Source organism: Chlorocebus sabaeus, chromosome 13, assembly GCF_047675955.1.
Source record: "Chlorocebus sabaeus isolate Y175 chromosome 13, mChlSab1.0.hap1, whole genome shotgun sequence".
Lineage (NCBI taxonomy): Eukaryota > Metazoa > Chordata > Mammalia > Primates > Cercopithecidae > Chlorocebus > Chlorocebus sabaeus.
In genome coordinates this window covers 20,886,138-20,907,513 of record NC_132916.1, presented here as the reverse complement: position 1 = coordinate 20,907,513, position 21,376 = coordinate 20,886,138, and the positions used below count along the sequence as shown (strand labels likewise).

The 21,376-nt window shown below is 35.5% G+C and overlaps 1 protein-coding gene across 1 annotated transcript in view; it reads right to left on the bottom strand.

The window, feature by feature from the left end:
* Positions 1-13,658: 13,658 nt before the first annotated feature.
* The window catches only part of FHL5 (four and a half LIM domains 5), a 57,443-nt gene continuing 49,725 nt past the window's right edge, over positions 13,659-21,376 (bottom strand). Inside the window, exon 6 of the mRNA XM_008007544.3 lies at positions 13,659-20,892. Within this exon, the coding sequence (XP_008005735.2) occupies positions 20,729-20,892 (164 nt within the window). The 3' untranslated portion in view covers positions 13,659-20,728. The remainder of the gene's footprint in view (positions 20,893-21,376) is intronic.

Sequence of the window (21,376 nt, the reverse complement as noted above, 5' to 3'; positions counted from 1 at the left end):
TAATCAGTATACAACTTCTAAAAAACAATCTACAAATATTATTTTTTCATTGTTAGTGTTTTATAAAGTTCACTACATTCATAGGATGATTCTGCCTCTTAGATTTTAGGTTTTGGCATATTCACATTTGTTGCATTTTCTGTACGATTTTTCTGTTTTCTCTGTTTAGACACTCTTTTGACCCAAATGAAGAACAAGCCTGAGGGGTCAGGACTGGATTAAAATATAAAATATATATAAGTTACTCCTAATTATTAATTATTGATTAATATTTTTCTGTGTAGTTTAATTCAATAGGTATTATTCATTTGAGTTCTTTGTAAGTCTGTTTTGTTTGGGACATCTCTCTTCAAACTCCCCCCGCAAACTGTAGTATTTTCAAGATTGGATCATATTTGCACATCAATGAACTTATGCCCCAAAGTGGAACTGTGACCATAAACTTAAATGTGAACCTATTGCTTACCATGGCTTCCCATATTGTCATTGAACAAGAATGGCTTGGAAAGGTTTCATTGATATTATACCCAAAAACTATACGTAAAATTGTTCAGAGACTAAACAAGAAATTTAATAATTGTGAAACTTTCTAGAGAAAAATTACCTGACCTGGAGCAAAATTAGAGTTTGGAAGGACTTCAGTTTATAAGTTTATAGTTTATAGTTTATAAGTACAGAAAATATGAATGCAGCAGTTTTTTGACTAGGCCTCTTTTTACATTTAGGAAAACTCTCTGAAAGAGTCTACTGGGTGAGGGTGAGAGGCATTGAAATGGGATTAAGGTATCCATTTATTAGGTTATTTAGGGCTTATGTTAGTTTTGTGGCTAGCACAAGTAAAGCATTCTGCTGCTTGGGGAAGCGTTTTCTCTAAAATATTCTAAGTCCTTATTTTGTTGGTGGCTGCATGAGTGAACATGTTTGTCAAGTTCATTACAAGGAGATTTACTTGAATATGCAAATTGTTATTTTGAATGGTGAAAGCCACATTTATGTAGAACTTCACCATAAATATGGTCTTAGGTAGCACCTACTCTTAATCATATTTAGATACTTCCAATGAAAAAGGATTTTCTGCTTGATTTTAATTTTAGAGGAATGCTACTTATTTAGCAACAGCCCCATTCAACCTGTCTAAAATATTGGTGTTGGGAACTTGACATTTTAGAGTGGATTCACATTTATTTGCTGGAATGGCTGATACAAAACGTTAAAGATCTCCATGCTACCTAGAGTAATAAATTGAAAATTAAATCAGATGACCTCCATCTATCTCCAGATTCTATGACTTTCATTCTTCCCACACTGATAAAAGCAAGGAAAAATAAGTCAAATTGCAGTAATTGAAATGGCTTTCCTCTTCAGCCCTGCGAAGCTGGCTGGGGCTCAGTGATAACATGTCAGCTCTGCAGTAGAGCACTTCAATATGAGGACGTATTGCTCACTGTAATTTTGCTGAAAAGGTCTGTGTACTATTGCTGTCATCCTTTTTTCTTCAGAAGAATATGTGTATTTACTCACAATTGTTTAGTCAGGAATAAAACATCAGATAAGAAGAGGCTGTTTTGTATTATAAACTATGAGTCAATTATTTCTTCATTTTTAATGATCACTAGTTTCAAGTTAGAAGCAAACACTAATTCACAATAAAGTCCGTTAAACACTTGCAAATGCTAAATGCAGTATAAAAGACATTAAAGCCACATTTCCTGTCCTCTAACAGCTCATAATTTAAGATGATAAGGTAGTCATATATTCACCCTTCTGCCTTACTTACAAATTAGACCCAAAGGAGAGGGGTAATTAGGCTGCAAAAAAACAATACATTGCCTAGTCCTTCTGAATGAAGTCAGCTTTTTGTTAAGTAGGTTATATTTGAGAATGTTTTGGGAAGGGGCAGTTGATTACAAGTGGGCACAAGGGAACATTTGGGTGATGGAAGTATCGTATATGTTGGCCGTGTTGGTGGCTATACGAGTGAATATATTTGTCAAAACACATCAAACTGCTATTTAAAGTGCATGTATTTTAATATATTTAAATAATACTTTATCTTTAATTAAAATGCTATCCTAGAAATAAATATAAAGCCCAACTAACTGATAGAATATTGTTCAAAGGATGTGTGCAATCAATTCAGAGAAAAGGAAACACAGATGGCTCTGAAAAAAAAATATGTATAGATGCTAGATTCCTCTCAAAGCAAATTAAAATAACTTGAGATACATTTTTCATCTATAAATTTGGGGAAATGATTAATGACAAACACATTGTATGGGAAAATAGATACCCTCATATTTGCCTTGTTGAAGTATAAATTGCTACCATTCCTAGGGAGGGCAGTTTAGCAACAATTAACAAAAACAAATGCATGTATCTCTGTTGATCCACTAATCCTGCTTTTGGGGAATTCGTCCAACAGATATACTACATGTGGGCAAAATGACATTTGTATAATCTTATTACTTGTAGAATTGTTAGTAATTGCATATGATTCTTTAAGTGTCCAAAAATCGGGGACTGGCTAAATGAATTATGGTACATCCATGTAATGGAATACTGTGTAGCTGTAAAAATGGGAAAGTCTCTATATGGTGACATAGGTAACTCTCTTAATTAAGTGAAAAAAAAAGGCACAGTTTCCAGGAAGGTAGAGTATAAGTAATTTCCTCTATTCCTCTCTCTAATTACAAATAAAAATCTTGGACATTATACATGTGCTAAAAACAAAACAAAAAAAATGTAAGAAGACTCTGAAAGGTAGAGAGAAGGTAGCAGACCAGCTACAAATCTCAGGACCCAAGAAAAACAAGGCGGTAAGTGCCGTGGGTTTTCTTTCTGCCTTATATACCCAAGACTTGTTGCTAAAAAAGCTGGCGTCCTGGAAACACCGATGAGAGCAGACAAAACAAAACAAAATGAAACAAAACCCTCAACAAAAGCCTGCTCTCTCTAGCGAACGGGCCAGAAAATGGGCAGGCTAGCATGACAGAAAACTTTTAGACAGTAACTACTCCAGCAAAACACCACAGAAAAAAAATGATGGCCTTACTCCCAACCCTATGAGCAAAGGCTGAGCGTGAAACTAGACTTCCATCCCTCCACTCGCCCCTCCCGGAGCTCTGGTGTCAGAGAACATATACTAAGTAGGAATCCTAAACTTTGATCCACATTTGGGGATAAATTGGACTCAGTCAAAATTTTAAAATTCTCTTTTTGAAAGACCATGTCAGTGGATGAAAAGATAAGCTACAAACTGAAAGAAAATGTTTGTAAGCCACATATCTCACAAGGACTAGTATCTAAAATATATAAAGAACTCTTAAAAGTCAACAGTAACAAACAAACAAACAAACAATAACAGAAATAAGCAATCCAAATATAAAATAGGACAAAGACACAGAGACATTTTACCAAAGAGGATATACAGGTGGTAAATAATGCTTGAAAATTTGTTCAACATCATTAGCCATTAGAGAAATGCAAATAAAAACCACTATAAGATATCACTGTACAACTATCAACATAAAAGATAAAATCAAAACTAATGAAAACACCAAATGCTGGTAAAGATATGGAGAAACTGAATTCCTCAAGCATTGCTTATGGGCATGTTAAATGGTAAAGCCACTGTGGAAAATAGTTTGGTATTTTCTCATAAAAGTAAACATCACTATCTTATGACCAAACAATTACATCCCTGGGCATTTATCCCAGGGAAATAAAAACTTATGTTCACCCAGAAACTTGTACCTGAAAGTTTGTGGTGGCTTCATTTATAACAGACAAAAATTAGAAACCACCCACTGGGTGAAAACTTAACCATGGTACATTATTACCTTACTATCATAGAATACTACTCAGCAGTAAAAAGTAAGGAATTACTGACATATGCATCGACCTGAAATAACCTTCACAGAATCATGTTGAGTGATGAAAGTCTGTCTCAAAATATTATATAGTACAGAATTTAATTTATATAATGTTCTTGAAATGACAGAAATTTAGAAATAGGAATACAATTTTGGTTGCCAGGGGTTTGGAGGGAGTGGGAGTGGCTAGAAAGGGGGTGTGGCTATAAAATGAACAGCTTGAAGTATTTTTGCAGTGAAGCCAGAATGTTATCAATGTTATTATCCTGGTTGCGATATTGTACTATAGTTCTATAAGCTATTGCCATTGGGAGAAACTGGGTAAAAGATACATGGGATCTCTCTGTATTATTTCTTACAACTACATGTGACTCTACAATTATCTCAAAATAGATTTAATTTTTTAAAGTTGATGTGCAGAACAGCAAAACTTACACTACTTTATGTGTGAAATTGTGAGAAAAAATCTGTAATTGTTTTATTCTAAATGAAGAATGGAATGCTGGAAAGATACATAAGAAGTTTAAAACTTAAAAATGTGGTCACCTATGGAAGAAGGGATGGAGAAAAATGAAGACAAGAATAGAAAGGAGATCACTGTACACTCTTTTAACTTTCCAATTTGTGTTTGTTTCCATTTTAGATTGTAAACTCCCATGGATCAAGTATGTGTGTTATTTCGACCATACCTGCACAGTGTCCTATGGAATTATTTAGTAATTTGTTTAATGCTTGATAACTAGTCTATAAATATGAAGATTTTCATATGATGATTAGGTGATTTTCCGGAAGGCAAATCTAATTGGATAGAAATATGGAGCATGAAGAATGGATTAAATGGATACCCCATTTGCCACGATGTGTTTAGTATTCATCGCATGCCAGTATCAAAACATCTCGTGTACCCTGTAAATATATACACCTACTATGCACCCACAAAAATAAAAACATTAATGAAATAAATAAAACTGGAAGTTGGGTGGTGATATAGAAGACAGTAAGAAATATAAGAAAGAAACATACTTGTGACCTCTTAACAAATTTAATTATTTTTTTTCACTCTCATTTGATTCATTTGATTAACTTTTATCAGTTTGGAAATGACCTCTTCTGTCAGCTCCAGCTGCTGGGTAACTATAATTCTTAACTCTTGAATCAATGTCCATTTTCTCTGTCTGCTTTGTTGACTCTACTTTTATCTAATATATAACTGTGCGTGTGGGTGTGTCTGTGTGTTAGGTGGATGGGCAGTAAAGAAGAAGGAAAAATGACATTTTTGTCTTTGGGCTTCTATTCATTTTTCAATTCACTTTGTATCCCAAAGGGCCCCCACATTTAAACATTTACGTGCCAGGAACTATGTAAGTGTTTTATGCATTAATCTTCATAACAATGCTAGGAGGAAAGTTGTATTACTATCATACCTGTGATGTAGATCAGGAAAATAAAGCTGAGTGAGGTGAAAAACTTTCCCGAGGTCACGTAGCTACTAAGGGATAGAATCAAGATTCAAATTCTGTCTGACACCAAAGTCAATGCTCTTTACTGCTCTCCTTATTTGAGTAAGGAGTTGTAGTATGAACTTTAGGAGAGCAGATGTGGATGCTGCGAACCACATAGAACATACTTCCAGAGGCGTTAGTGAGGAAAGAGGTAAGAAATGGGTCATAAATTGGCCAGATTATAGTGGTCTATATATGAAATGCTGAGAGCTCATAAGTGCTTAGGTCATCTTGAAGAAAATACATGCTTTGCAGGAAGAATGAGGGATGGAGGAGATGTTGGTCAAAGGTCACAAAATATCAATTAGAAGGACGAATACATTCAAGAAATCTATTGTACAACTTTGTGACTGTAGTTAAAAAATGTATTATATACTTGAAAATTGTATATTTTAAGTGTTCTTACCACAAATAAATGATAAGTATGTGAGATAATGCATATGTTAATTAGCTTTATTTAGCAATGCCAGAATGTATATATATTTGTAAACATCATGCCCTATGCTATAAATAGATACAATTTTAGATGTCAATTAAAACAAAAAATACGTAAGAATGAGGCAATATCTGCATGGGAATTTCTGAGATGAAAAGTATGTTAAAGGACCCATCTCACAAAATGAAGTCATTTTGTCAAAAAATTGAACGTGGGAGAAAAGAATGAACAAAGGATTTGATGTTTGGTACTGGGGAAAAGAATATGGTTGTACCTATTCATAGGGAAAATGGTAGTAGAGCTATCTTGGTTAAAAAAATAAGTGCCCTGGCGCGGTGGCTCATGGCTGTAATCCCAGCACTTTGGTAGTCCGAGGCGCGTGTATCACGAGGTCTGGAGTTCAAGACCAGCCTGGCCAACATGGCGAAACCCCATCTCTACTAAAAAAAAAAATACAAAAACTAGCTGGGCTTGGTGGTGGGCACCTGTAATCCCAGCTACTCAAGAGGCTGAGGCAGAGAATTGCTTGAACCTGGGAGGCGGAGGTTGCAGTAAGCCGAGATGGCACCATTGCACTCCAGCCTTGGTGACAGAGCGGGACTCTATCTCAGAAAAAGAAAAAGAAAAAAAAAAAAAAAAGAAAAGAAAAAGAAAAGAAGAAAAGAAAAAAAGCAATACTTCTATCACTGGCTCTGCAAGATGTGTTAGGCTGTTATCCAGACATAAAACAAGGAAGGGGAGTGGCTATTGGACAAAAGAAGAGAAGATGTTGGTGTGAAGTATATATGGAAATCATTACTCAAGACAATTAGAATGGCTAAGAATGCTTTGACAGCATACTTGGAAAGAGAAGGACAGTGCCAGACAAAGATCAGAAAACCAGACTCCTAAATTAAAGAAGTAAAGAGAAAGTTGACCATGAATCAGTACAATGATAGATTGATGGATTTGAAATAGGCCTTTGAAAAAAAACATCAGATGTTTACTATCAAACTGTGCAACTGTTTAGGATAGAACTTTTCACTGTGCTAAATTAGATCAGCGCATAATTTTCAGTTAATTTTTTGAGTGATGGAAATATCACTTTCATGTGGTCTGTTGTATCTGACTTCTCCTCATGTTTGGATTTCTGCTACTGAAAGTGTACTCCAGGGACCAGAGCTATAACCAAGTGCCAAGCCCCATTCCAATAATAAAATTAACCGTTACGGCTCTTTAGGAATCTCCAAGATAGTCTTCAATTTTAAATTATCTCCTTTCCTTTCTATACCCCTACACATGGTGAGGCCAGTATTTATGCCTGGCTTTCCCAGATAATTACTGGGTGGCTGCCAGCGCTAGTTGAGACAATAGTTTAGAAAAAGCCTCTTATTGATTTCAGAAAGTCTACACATACCACAGAAGAAATATTACTTGCTGTGGCCCTTACCTCCAGGACTTCATGGACCAATTGGCTACAGATTTAAAAACTTTGGGGAGACAGACTTAATGCTGATCCAATTTTCTTCGAGAGGGAAAGTCCGAGTCCAAATATCTGTTGTATCTGTTGTCGTGGTTACCTCCTTTTGGGTGCCCTTCTCCAAAGTCAGTCTCCCTCCATCGTATTGTCCCCAGTTATGATGAAAGTTTCTCTCTACAGGTTAAAAATTACCACTCAATCTACAGCCTTTGGGACATAGAGGAAACTTCCGTGGCTTGTTAAATCACTATATTTCGGTATTTCACACAGTATATGCTACTGATATTTAATCAGAAGAAACAACTTTTTTCTAAAACTAAATTGTTACTAAGGAAATTACAACTATTTGACAAGAACAAAATATAGTCTAAAGTTTGGAAAAAGTGCTAAGGGAAAATGGGGTAAACTTTGACGTAGTCACGAGGCCCTTTATACTCTTTTTGATTAAAATTTGCCTGGTAAATCACTTTCTGGAAATAAAATTTAATTCCTCAATGACACTCACACTCCCCAGGGTCAGGGCATTCAATAATAAATGGGATCTAGATAAAATGCGTTCTTCAAATATAATTATTACTTTAAGTATCATATAATGATTATCTCATCTTTAAAAGAGTCTTTTACTTTAAGAGATTCATACCAAAATATTTATAGATTAAATAATATGTCTTGTATTTGCTTCAAAATAATGCTTGTGCAAGTAGGAGGGAATACGTGGAAGTATAGCAAAAAGATTGAGTGGGAGATAATAATGTTTGAATCTGGGTGATGGCTACTTGAGTGTGTATTATACCACTCACTCTACTTTTGAATATGTTTGAAATTTTCCATCATAAAAAGCTCAAAAATAATATAATGGTCACCCTTAGAGTCAGTCAGTTCTCTGAACATTATTACTTTCCTGAAAGGCAAATCACTCAGAACTACATGGCAACTGTACATTATAGTCACTACTCACTTCTGGTCCCCTAGGTCTTCATTTAGCAAGCAGTGTTGGCAAAAAGTTTTAACTTTCCAAGTAAAAGCTTCAGGGAATTCAGTTTGACAGGATGAGTGTAGAAGAATTTATATGAAACTTATATATGTTTCTGCAGAAGCCCTTCCTGCTGGATCAAGGGACCTATATATTCATATGGCAGAAAAAAGGTGAGGCTCTACAAAGAGCGGAGAGATTATGGACAGAACTTGGTTTTATTAGTCTCTATGAGCCCTGGAGTCAAAATATATGTCAAAAGATGTTTATAAGATTTACTCAATTAGAATTCTCTTGAAAATTCTATTAAGTACATTTTCAGTACTCTCCTTTTTTGCAAAATACCAGAGTTTCTGAGTTCAAGTGCAATTTCGCCCAGAAAAACAATAGTACTCCCATATGTACTGATTGTTTTAGAGTTGGTCTTTGTTACATCACTGTTCACAGATATGTTATGCCAATTTTTCAACCAACTCAGCAGCTACAAGATTAAATAATAAGGTAGAGATCATTATGGTAAGTATAGGTATAATTTTAGTTATAGATGGAGAGATGGATACTGTTCATAAGTTGTTCAACTATTTATGGGAATTTTGGCATAATGTTATATATTCAGGCTGTGCTGGGTCAAATCTCAAGTCTTGACATTCTCTCTTACAGCATAGCCTTGGGCAAGTTATGAAACCTTTCTGCATCTAGTTTTTCCCTAAGGTCTTTCATTGTGTGTAAATTAACTAAATTTATGTTCATAAAGGATCCAGAACAGAATTAGTTCTTGTGCTTATGAAGCTGATAGTAATAAATATGCTGTTAGACTTCAATCCTAGCATGTTAGAGCTTGAAGAAAAGACTATAATTGTGTAGTCTAATTCTCTTATTTTATAGTTGAAAAAGCTTGAAAAAAAATGCCAATGTCCAGGTTCCACCACCAGAGAATTGGGCCTGGGGTAGGGTCCCCAGGCAAATCTAATGTGCTCAAAGGGAAGAAAACCATGACTTACAAGTTACAGGAAACTGTCCTACTAGAGGCTTTTCAGCTTCACTCTAGTATCTGGCATCTGGATAGGTCATTCTATGTGGGCTCTCAGCCCTTCTCCTAACGTGTCTGTGCATCTGCTCCTTCTATGTTACAGCAGAATAATACAAACATATAATTAGTATGTTCATACCTAATATTTATCACTGTGAAAACCTCTGATTTTTCTTTCCCAGCTTAAAAATACTGGTGTGTTTTAAAATGCCACTCGTGAAAAGGCCAGCATTGCAGGGGTAGAGGTGAAAGCAATTTGCATAACTTCTGGAGCTTAGAAAGGAGCCCGGACTAATCCAGTTAATAGTGCTTTGGACAGTAACAATTTTCTGCCATCTAGTGGATAATTCGAAGAATAAACCATACCTTTCCTTTAAAAAAAAAAAAAAAATCAGCATTTTCACAAAACCATGACTTCTAAGCATCCTGCCACTTTTTTTTGTTGTTGTTAGTAAAACAACTACTTTTCCACAAAGAGTTCCTCGAATTTATCCTTTCATTGATTTTATTGATTGATTCTTTTAATGTAAAAAGATATTATGCCTCCTTTTAAAATGTTGCTAAAATGGGGGGGCACAGTGGCTCAAGCCTGTAATTCCAGCACTTTGGGAGGCCAAGGCGGATGGGTTGCTTGAGCCCAGGAGTTGGAGACAAGATTGGTCAACATGGTGAAACCCCATCTCTACAAAAAATACAAAAATTAGCCAGCCGTGGTGGCATGCACCTGTGGTCCTGGCTACTCAGGAGGCTGAGGTGGGAGGATCGCTTGAACCCGGGAAGCAGAGGTTGCAGTGAGCTGAGATAGCGCCACTTCACTCCAGCCTGGGTGACAGAGCCAGATCCTGTCTCAAAAAAAAAAAAAAAAGTTGCTAAAAAATGTGGACACACGAAATATAAATCTAGCATACTCCATTTCTAAATGTTTGCCTACTTAAAGGCCTGTAATACAGATCAATGTGCTTATATTTGGCTGTTTCTAAAGTTTCTCCTTTCTAATTTTGGAGGTCGTAATATCCAAGGTTAAGAGCCTGGGCCCTAAAGCCAAAGCTCTTACTTAAAACTCTGGCCTTCTTGTAATAACTGTGGTATCTTGGAGAACTTAACTTCTTTGTGCTCCAGTTTTCCTATCTGGTAATGATAGTATCTACTGCATAAGGCTACTGGAGGGATGAAATCCATGAGGTCCTTGGTGTTCAGTGTCATTAATGCTTTTATCATGATTGTTTACATGTGTATCAATGTTTACCAGTTTTGAGGAAGAAATTCAGAAGTGACTTGTCCTGTGACTCAATTCAATTTTAAAACTCAACATTTATTTAAGTTTATTTTATACTCAACATTATGGGAAATATAAAGCTGAATGAGACAGTGCCCTATTTTTGAATCAATAGTTTCAGATGACTATAGGATAATTAACTATATAATTCAAAGCAAATATAATGAATATGAGACAAGAATTGTCATAAACAAAATACATATGAGGGGGGTGAATATTTCCCGTTGGAAAGGTTGGCTTATGAGTGATAAATGGCTAAATTTTAATAGGGAATTAATTGCATAAATGGCGATGATAGGGAGGGCTACCCAGGTAGGAGACTATTTTGAGCAAAAGAACAAAGTTGAAGAAAATGCAGTATTTATTTTGGGAGCAATAAATAATAAGATATGGCTAAAGCAGAATGTTTCTTCATTCTTTCACCCAACACTTATTTCAGCACCTTCTCTGTATTGGGTTTTGTTCTAGGCAATGAATATTTGATGGTGAATAGAGTAGACAAAGATTCCATCCTCAAAGGTACCTATTCTAGTGGGGAAAAATACTGATAGAGTAGCCTAGGAAGAACGATGAGGCCAGATTTTGGAGGGGACCTAATGGAGAGCCAGTAAAGGCTGCTGAGCAAGATGAAGCAATAATCAGATGCTAATTAAGAAGTATTGATCTGGTGGAGGAAAGGTCTAGGACAGATAAAAGGATGAGACACAAAAGCATATTTTGATAGGAGATAATTTAAAGCATCTAGATGAGAACTAATGAAGCTTGAACCATGGAAGTGAAAAGGAGAAAACAGTCTTAACAGACATTTAACAAGTGAAACAGGACCTGGGACCAGCAGGAAGTGGGTATGTGGGAAAGGGGAAATGGTAACACTAGGCTTTCTGCAGAGAGTGGAGGCACCATGTGTTATTAGCGTCACGGATATCATAGACACTGGAATCAGATCCACACGTATTGTAATGACTGGAGCCAATTACTTTCCCTCTTTTAACCTCAAATTCCTCATCGGTGCAATGAGAATAATTTAAAATACCAGTTTATTAGATTATTGTAGAAAATGAAGGCAAGTGCATGTCACATTCCTAGGGACACGGTGAGTGCTGGAGGTTCTTACTGGGGGAGGTAAAGAAAGCTAAGACAAAGCCACCTGTACCTGCCTGCATTTGCTTCAGATGTATTTGAAGGGGAGATTGTTGTCACTTTAAGGTAACAATTATTCACAAAGAAGATAACTAGTTGAAGATTTTCAACAATTATTGTACATTATGATTACAAACTAAAGGTCCTTAATATTTCTTTTGAGAAGCAAAGTAGTTGTGGGTTTTGATATTACTCTCCTCACAAACTGACAAAAGCCTCATATTGGCAGCTAGAAACATATTCCTTATGAGAGATAATAGAAGATTTTATGAAAAACCCAAGAATGAGAATTAAAGTTTCAATACCCAGAGTGTTTTTATTTCTCACAGTTTTAATATCTGTCTCTGAACATTTTCTAGCTGTGGACTTGTATTTCTGTTCTTAGAAGCTATATATTGAGTTTAATATTGGGGCATAAGGCAAGAAAAATGTGGGTGTTAGTTAAGGACCAGGTAAATGGATAAAGAAATGCCTAGATGTTTATTTTCTAGAATTCCATCCAAAGTAATTATGTTAATATCCTAAACTTATATCCACTAGGAATTAGTGCACATTAAGAAAAAGAGAACACCGGAACAGGAGAGGTGAAAGTGTCAAAAAAAAAAAAAAAAAAAAAGCTTAATAAGGAAGAACAAGAGAAATGAAATGCTGTACCATGGGAGGATTGAGGCAGCCTATAAATGCTGTTGTGGTATGATAAAATAATTTAATATGTCCAAAGCTACACATACTCAGCACAGGTTAAAGTAAAATTGGCTGCCTTTTTGAGAAACACAGAGAATGCATTTTGCAATTTAAGCAAAGTAAGTACAACTGCATTTCTAGCTGTCTGTACGCAAATGACACAAAACTTGGACAGATTGACTCCAAATTTGGCAGACATATTTAGGATGGTCTGGCTTAACAGAAAGCTATGCAATGCCTAAAACATCTACTGTGAGGGCCCTAGAGGAAACTTCAAATACAGGCAGTTATTCTCCAAAGCACCTGAAAATTAAGTGTCTCCAGATACCCTGTGAATGCTGGTTGAGAAAGGCATATTCTATAGGTTAATAGTATATGGACAGAGGAAACAGTGGTATCCAAATCAAAACTTCAATGAAGATACTTGAAACTACAGGCATTAATTTGCCATCCAGCTGCTTCTTCCATGGGCAACTCTATACAACATGATTGAGGCCAATAGCAAAAGGGATTTACATATTAATGATGATTGTTGATAACTGACACTGGGAGAATATTATAGCAATAATATTTTCACAACTAGAATTTAATTCAGAAAGTATTTATTGGCTGTCTACCAAGTGCCAGACACTTCACTAAGCACAGAGTTTATCAAAGATGAATAAACACATGATCTAGGGTGCAGTGGGGGTGAGAAGGAAGGTGAAGATAATTGACATTTTAGTAACTTTATAATATGTTGAATATGTTCCAGGTAGAGTAAAGCAGTTTGCATCTATTTCATTTCATATTCACATCAAACTCTTTGAGGTTTATACTGGAAAATTGAGAAACCAAAGTTGAGAGTTCAGTAACTTAACCAATGTCATATAATAAGCTAGTGACAGAGCTGGGATCTGAACCCAGCTTTTCTGACTCCAAAAACCATCTTTTTTAACCAGGTTGCCCATCACTCCTAACTGCAATATAAACCAAGTTGTTTAAATTTCTCACAGAATTATAAAAAATAAGTTGCAGGAAATGATTAAATTTTGCTAAGGGATATTAGTAAAGATTTCACATAAGAGGCAACTTTGATCTGGACTTTAGAGGTTGATTAAAATTTTGACAGGCAGGCGAGAGGAAGAGAATCCTAAGCAGAGGAAACAGCATGGGCAGGAGCACATAAAAATTAAAGTGAATGGTATTTTGGGGAAACAAAATAAGTCTGCAAGGGAAAATGAAAAAATTGTGGCTTTTCTTACAGGACTCAGATGTAAGGAATTGGTGAGAGGGAAAAGCCAAGATTAAAAAATACCCAGCTTTATTGAACTATAGTTTACATATCATACAATTCACTCATTTCAAGTCTATAATTCAATGAGTTTTAGTAATTTTATCAAGGGGTACAATCATTACCATAAATTAGTTTTAGAATATTTTCATTCTCTCCAAAAAGTTTCCTCATGAGCATTTGCAGTTAATTACCATTCATGCCCCTAACCCCAAGAAACCACTAATCGACTTTGTCTCTGTAAATTTGCCTGTTCTGAGCATCTTGTATACATGGAATCATATAGTATGTGGCCTTTTTGTCTGACTCCTTTCACTTAGCATAATATTTCCAAAGTTCATTCATGTTGTAGCATGCATCAATACTTCATTCCTTTTTATGGTAGAATAATATTATATGATATGGCTGTATCACACTTCCTTCATCTCTTTATCAGTTGAATACTTGGGTTGTTTCAAGTTTGGACTATTATGAATAATGCTGCTGTGAACATTTGTGTGGACATATATTTTCATTTCTCTTGGGTAGATATGAGTGAAATTTCTGGGCTTTATGGTAGTTTTATGTTTAGCTTTTTGAGAAACTATCAAACTGTTTTCCAAAGTAGCTGTATCATTTCCTAACATTTTAATTACTACCAGCAATATATGAAAGTTCCTGTTCCTCTACATCCTTAACAATACTTGTTACTGTCTGTCTTACTTATAGCCATTCTAGTCTGCGTGAAATGGTATCTCATTGCGATTTTAATTTGCATTTCCCTAATGACTACTTTTCATGTGCCCAAGACTTGAATTCAAAAAGCTCTATTTGGATGATGCATTAACTAAGATGAGGAACAGAGGACAATAAGTAGAATTTGGAGGAAGGATAATAAAGTTATTTTTAGGTGTCTGCATGACATTGGTTTGAGATGTCCAAAAGGCAATGAGAAACTTGGGTCTGGAACTCAGAAGAGAATGCAAGGCAGAAGATGTATATTTGGAACTCAGCTATCCAGAGAAAGCAATTGAAATCATGGAATTAGATAAATTCAAATTCACCAATAGAGAAAATATAGAGCAAGGAGGTCAAGAATATTTAGGAATATTTGTTTTTAAGAAATTGATAGAAGATGGTGTGCCAGTGAAAGAGGCAGAGATTTAGGAGACATAGGAGAGAATGGTGTCATGGATGCCACTGGCAGAAAGATTTTGAAGAAGCTTGAGGAAGCCAGCAATAGCAAGTGCCTATCTCATAGCAGACAGAAAGTTGAAGAAGCAATCATTGACTTTTGTGGCTACATATTAGTTGGTGGTGTCTAAGAGAGTAATTTCCATGGAGGGGAGAAGACTAACTGTAGTCCTTAAGCCCAAAATTTTATCAAACTTCCTTTTTTGTTTATATATTTTGCCTCTTGTAACTATCTTGTAGTTTTTGGCAAGTTTTTATTACATAGGGAAAACGAAAGTTTTAAAAATTTAATTTTTTATTTCAGAAATGTCAAAATTTTTATCACCACACTCTTTTTCTCCATTTTTCTTCTATCCATACTCCTTCATTCATTTCCTGTTTGAGAGGTTGGGTTGAAGCTCTCGAATAAACAGACTTATCAGTGATGCTACAGAGGCAAACAAGGGATGCGATGTCATTTGTTAAAGAAGGAGTAAGCCTTAAGGATTCAGTGTGTGGAATTCCATAAATATAAAACTTTTTGTTTTTATGTGTAGCAGGAATAGCATTTAATGTCACTGTTTGAGTCATTGGATGAATGTCTGCTGAGCTCATTAACGTTCCTCATTTAGAGAACCGTTTACGGGCATTCACTCCATAAGTTTGTTAACATTCGTGGGAAAATATTTGACCCAAATACTCTTTGCTCCTCGGTGACACAGATCACAATTCTATCACAGCAAGCTGCTCCCTTTCTCAACCACAGTGATATAAAATCCAGTCATTTCAAATACATGTAAACTCTGTTATTTCTTTTATAGACTCCAACTTTGAGTCTGAATCTCTTGTTTCTTTTCTCTCCTTTTTGATTTCCTCCATATTGAATAGAGTATTTGGTCTAAAGCTTATCAGCCAAAAAAATTCAGAATGGTTTTAATTATCATACAAAACTTCTCTAATTCTCTCTGGATGATATATTTTTGGTACCATCTAAGAAGCCACATGGATGACTTGAGTGGATGGACTCATTTCTAAATTCTTTTGAGATGGATGGTTCAAATGAAGACTTGATATCCTCTCTCCTTGGTATCCTTTTTTAAATGTTGACATAACACAATACAGATTCAGTAAATTCTGAGAAGTCATAAGGCCATATCTATCCTGGTGATGTATTTTCCCAAGTCTTGACAGTTCTCCTTTACCTCTCCCTGAAAAGAGGACCTCAAAGTTCCCATACATTTTTTAATGGTGATCCCATTTCAGTCAGTCCTGCAATGTTTCTGGTAGGATAATGAAGATCTAAAGACTTAATACTCCTGGAAGAAGAGGTTTAGGATAAAAGTAATACCTAACAACTGTAATTTCTAGTGATATTCTGACTCTTTCATTGAAGAGACACTACTCCAAGACATAAGGTTTATATTGTGGGTCCCCATAAGATCTTTACTTTTCAAAACCATGTGACTTAAAAAGTGAGCTAGAAATGTTTGATGAGGGTGTTCTTCCAAATATTCTTTGTGGAACAGGTTTGGACGTTAAAAGAATTCAGCCTCCAAGATTCTGGAGAGTAACTAACTGATACTAATAATATGGATTAAAGTTTCATGAAGATTTGTGTAACAGACATAAATTTTGCTTTAGATAGAATAAGGGTTTAAAGCCACCAAGAGTTTTAGCAATTCCTTACATATAAAAATAAGAAATTAGCAAAGACTACCTGCATCAAAGTAGAAAAATTCAATTGAAGTGGGATTTTTTTTTTCATAAAATATTTTCAGAATCACAGAAGTAATAGAGGTTTTTGTTTTGTTTTGTTTTGTTTTTTAGTTTAGAATATTTTAGCATTTTATGACTGTCAGAGCATAGCCATAGATCTCCTAGTTTAACAGAAGAGAGATTTTGTTTGGGCCAGACAATTCTGTTTTATGCCTGAAATGGTATCTGAATATATAGTTACAACTTGAATGTTGTAAAAACAGATGGGTAATAGAAGGTAAAAGTCATCATGTTCCTTTATGTAATAGAAGTAGAAACAATACAGAATTTATTCCACACCTATTTTGTTTACTAAACAGTTAATGTAAAAAATAAATCTTTAAAAATAATATGAGTAATATAGACTATGTAAAATGTAAATTTATTCAGTATAAGACACTTCTAAAAACCAATGTATAAAATTAGCAAAAACTGTATCATTATCATAATAAACATCTATCTATAGATATATTACAGGCTATGTGCTTGATTAAATATATCTAGAACACACTGTAACAATCATTTTCTTTTTCTCTTGAGACAGAGTCTCGCTCTGTCGCCCAGGCTAGAGTGCAGTGGCGCGATCTCGGCTCACTGCAAGCTCCGCCTCCTGGGTTCACGCCATTCTCCTGCCTCAGCCTCCCCAGTAGCTGGGACTACAGGCGCCCGCCACCTCGCCTGGCTAGTTTTTTTGTATTTTTAGTAGAGACGGGGTTTCACCGTGTTTGCCAGGCTGGTCTAGATCTCCTGACCTCGTGATCCACCCACCTTGGCCTCCCAAAGTGCTGGGATTACAGACGTGAGCCACCGCGCCCTGCCAAACAACCATTTTCTTATTTAAAAAACAATTAACAATATGCCAAGTAGATTAAAAATTTTTTTTCTTAAATTCAAAAATGGTATTGCTAACATCAAATGTGTTTTTGGATTGACTTTTCATTTGTGATATTAAATTTGGCAGTGATTTTTTTAACCATTTGTGATTAGTGTTATGCATTTTTCATAATGGTAGGCCAATATTTTACTCCAATGAACAATCTAGTGTTCCTTTTTTTTTTAAGTTATAGCAACGATGTGAGCTTTGAAGCCTGAATTGTAACATAACCACATTTTACTTAACCAGTGGAGCTAGTTTGTCCCAATTTAACACTTATATAAAATGCCAAGTTAAAATTGAACCCTTGGGCATCCTAGTCATTATTATTGAAGCAGAAATATATTTTTGCTTCTTTTGTCATCTTTAATCCCCAACATGACAAAATAAAATATTTTGACTTGTTGACTTTGCCAACAAATATAACTCTTGGCCTTCAATGCCTTTTTCCTCTTTCTTTTCACTTTTGTAGCCATTAACCAAACTTATTACTGCAGTAAGAAAGTTAATCCTTGGAACCTTGCTTTCTTTGGTTCTATTCCACAAAGAATCAATAGCATAATTTCCCTCAAACACTGCAATAATTACTTTCTTCCTTTACTTAAGAACAGTTGGTAACTTTCTATGGCCTGTTATATACACTTTTTATCCTAAGAGTTAATATCTCCCTTCCTCTGACTCTTTCTCTTTTAGCAGTCTTATTTTCTCCTGCTCTTCGGCACAGTCTCTGCTACTTCCAAGCCATCTGGTTGTTATTGGCACGTGGGATTTGCTTTTAACTTCTTTCCTGCCTATGCAGATGTCACCTTTGAATTACTGGGAACCCACTGTTTCCTGAGGCAGTCCATTTCATCTTTGGATAAGTCCATTAAGAGAGTTTTTCTCTTTGTCACATAACCCGTATAAATCAACTATATAATTTTTACATTTATCTTTGTGTGTATTACACAAAGACCTAACGAAGTCTTTTTTCTTAGTTGTTTTGTATATGTGTCCTATGTCTACAGTGGTGCTTTGTTTAACCTGTAGGCAAGGATCTCTGCATCACGCACTTCTGCGTTTCCATACCCTGATCCATCCTCCTATCACTCCAGAACCACAACAGTGTAAGCTCTAACTTTTGGCACATGTTTAATGGATGTTTGATGTGTAGGATACCTTCTAAACACAGAACTATTCATATGTAAAAGTACATCTATTTATACTTATGAAAGGATAATAAAATCTTTAGGAAACGATTCTGTGAATTTTAATTGTAAGGCTAGAATACAAGTCTGATTATGTGCATACTCACCACCCTCCCACACACAGTAAAATGCCTAAACATTTCCAATTATTTAACTAAGAAAACATTACATGTTGTATACTTATCTATAATTGGTTAACAGAGAAGATGTTACATGTTATATATCTATCTAAACCTAAGTGGCTTAGTTTTCACTATGTGTAATGTACTATTATTTTCTACATCATAGATTTAGTTTTACCTGTGAAATTTCATATAATGCAGAAAAAATATTGCTAGTTTTGCCTGTATTTTGCAATGAGAATATGAAAACGTATCTGGGCATTGTTAACCCCAAAATACATTTATAGTGTTCAAATAGTCTATCTAGCAGAACATTTATTAGTATCTCTAAATTGTTAACATCCCTGAATGTTCTTGCATTTTAAACTATTTCAAAAATTGTTTCCATGACAATTTTAATTGAATCTCCTGTGATGCTATTTTGGTAATTGTGATCAGCAGTATCTTATAATTAGATTTTAATCAAAACCTTTAATGCTCTAATCTATAATCTGAGAGAAGACACTTATATATCTATGCGGGCTTCTTCTCCTGACCTCCCCCTACTCCACCCAAGAGATGCTATAACCAATATGATAACTGATCATGGAGAGCAGAGGTTGCTCTCCATTTGTCCCAAGTAATGTGGAAAATATCCAGGGGCAGCAAGGTAGGGTCACCATCAGTTAAAGTCTGGTATAAAGATAAACCTGGTGCTGGACTTCCAACTAAGGCTGTTTACTTCCTGTGTGATCAATAAACACTGACTGACTTGTAGGACGGTTGCTTAGGGTTAGGAGTGCACCTCCTGGTTATGCAGCAGATTGAAGCTGGGGGCACGATTGACTTGGGGTAAGGTCGGTGGCACAGGTGTGGGGGAAGAGTGGGGAGGGCTCCCCTACAGTGCACATTATTGTGCTGCTTTGCAGGTTCGGAATTATCAGCAGTGAATCATTCTTTTTCAGTTTTTATTATTACTAGATTTCTTTAAAGCCCACTTTTATGTCTGCCCATTAATCATCTATGTAATTTTAGAAGACAAAATACATGAGGCACAGAGCTAATTATGCATTCTATTATGTCTTTAGATATCTGGATGAAAGTCATGTTCCAACACTCAATCCCTTCCCTAAAACTCATTTCCACAAGTGATGATTTAATGATCTATTTATTTTAAAGGTTTGCCTTTAGGGACAAAGATTATCCTGGTTAACTCCACTTGAAAGAATGACTGTTATTTCATGGAATCTGTAAGCGTTTAGAAAAATCACTGTGGACTTTGAAAACACATTTAATACAAAATGTGTTGAAACCCATGGTTTGGCTATCCCTAGGTAGAAATGATCCCCTTTATACCTATGCAGATTATGAGAGCCATAAAGTCTTCAATTCTCATATTCCATTGAGTAAACACGGAGCTAGCAAGCTGTGGAAACTGCGTATGAGGACAAATTGTAGCTTTGTTTTTTAATTCTAAAGTCAGTATGTGTGAACAAAAAAAGAATGATTTTTAAATCATAACAATTCTTAAATGTGATAATTGCTGATGAATTTACTCTGATCACTTTTGTTCTTTTACCATTCATAGCTAATTTATCACATTACATATAACCAGGAATGCAAACACTAGTCTCATGCATACCTCTCAGTTTGAGCTCTTAGTTTTTCTTTTACTCTTCAGGTATGAAAAACCTCATTCTTCAGTAATTACATCCACAGCTCCTAGGTATATGTCATATATTTGATTATGAAGAGATATTTTCCTATGTTTCTAACAGCAGAGTGCAGTATTTTGCAAGGAGAGTTGTCTTTGTGATTTAGCATATATTCATTTCTGTTCTACTGTGCTTTTGTGCCCTTAGAATACAGTTCGATCAAACTGTGTGCAAAAACTTTTCCATTCTAAACTACATTAATATTTTCTAAAACTTAAGTCAAAAATAAGACTGCAATTGAATTCTGGCTTTAGTGACAACAAAGGCAAAGTGGATTTTAGGTGGGAAAGGACTGTCTCCTAGATGTCACTGTCCATCCCGGAGCCACATTTTTGGCAGAAGATTTCCTTGTTCTGGGTCAGGAAGCCTTTACCCACCAAGGAGATAGAGCACTTCCCGCAGTTAAAGCATTCGCTATGCCACTGGCTGTCTTGAAAGCAGATAAACTTGGCACCTGTGAGACCTGTAAAGGAATTGGAGAAAAAGATTAATCTATCCTTTCAAGGAACAGATTGAGCATTCTATCATATACTCCTCTAGGAAATGGAGATATAGCCGTGAGCAAGACAACATAGAGGCAAGTAACCCAAAAAAGAATGCTGCTTCCTGGGCCTGTGTCCATCTGGACCTATCCGCTGTAGGAAAGTTCCACCTATGCCACCAAACCAGATTCGCAGCCAAATTCTGCCATAATCTACAGAAGAAGGCAGAATGCTGATATGCAAGTCACGTATTTTTGGAACAGATAAGGATTGTCTAACCCGGAAAAGAAAATACAGTGTAGCGTAGTGGAAAGAAGGTATAGGTTGTAAAGCCAGAGATATCTAAGTATGAATACATTTCCTCTTTTTCTCTATATGACTTTAAGTTTTCTTAGCTGCAAAATTAAGACAAAATGAAATAAATGTGCACTTTCTACGCTGACGTCCGATGTTGTAACGACTTTT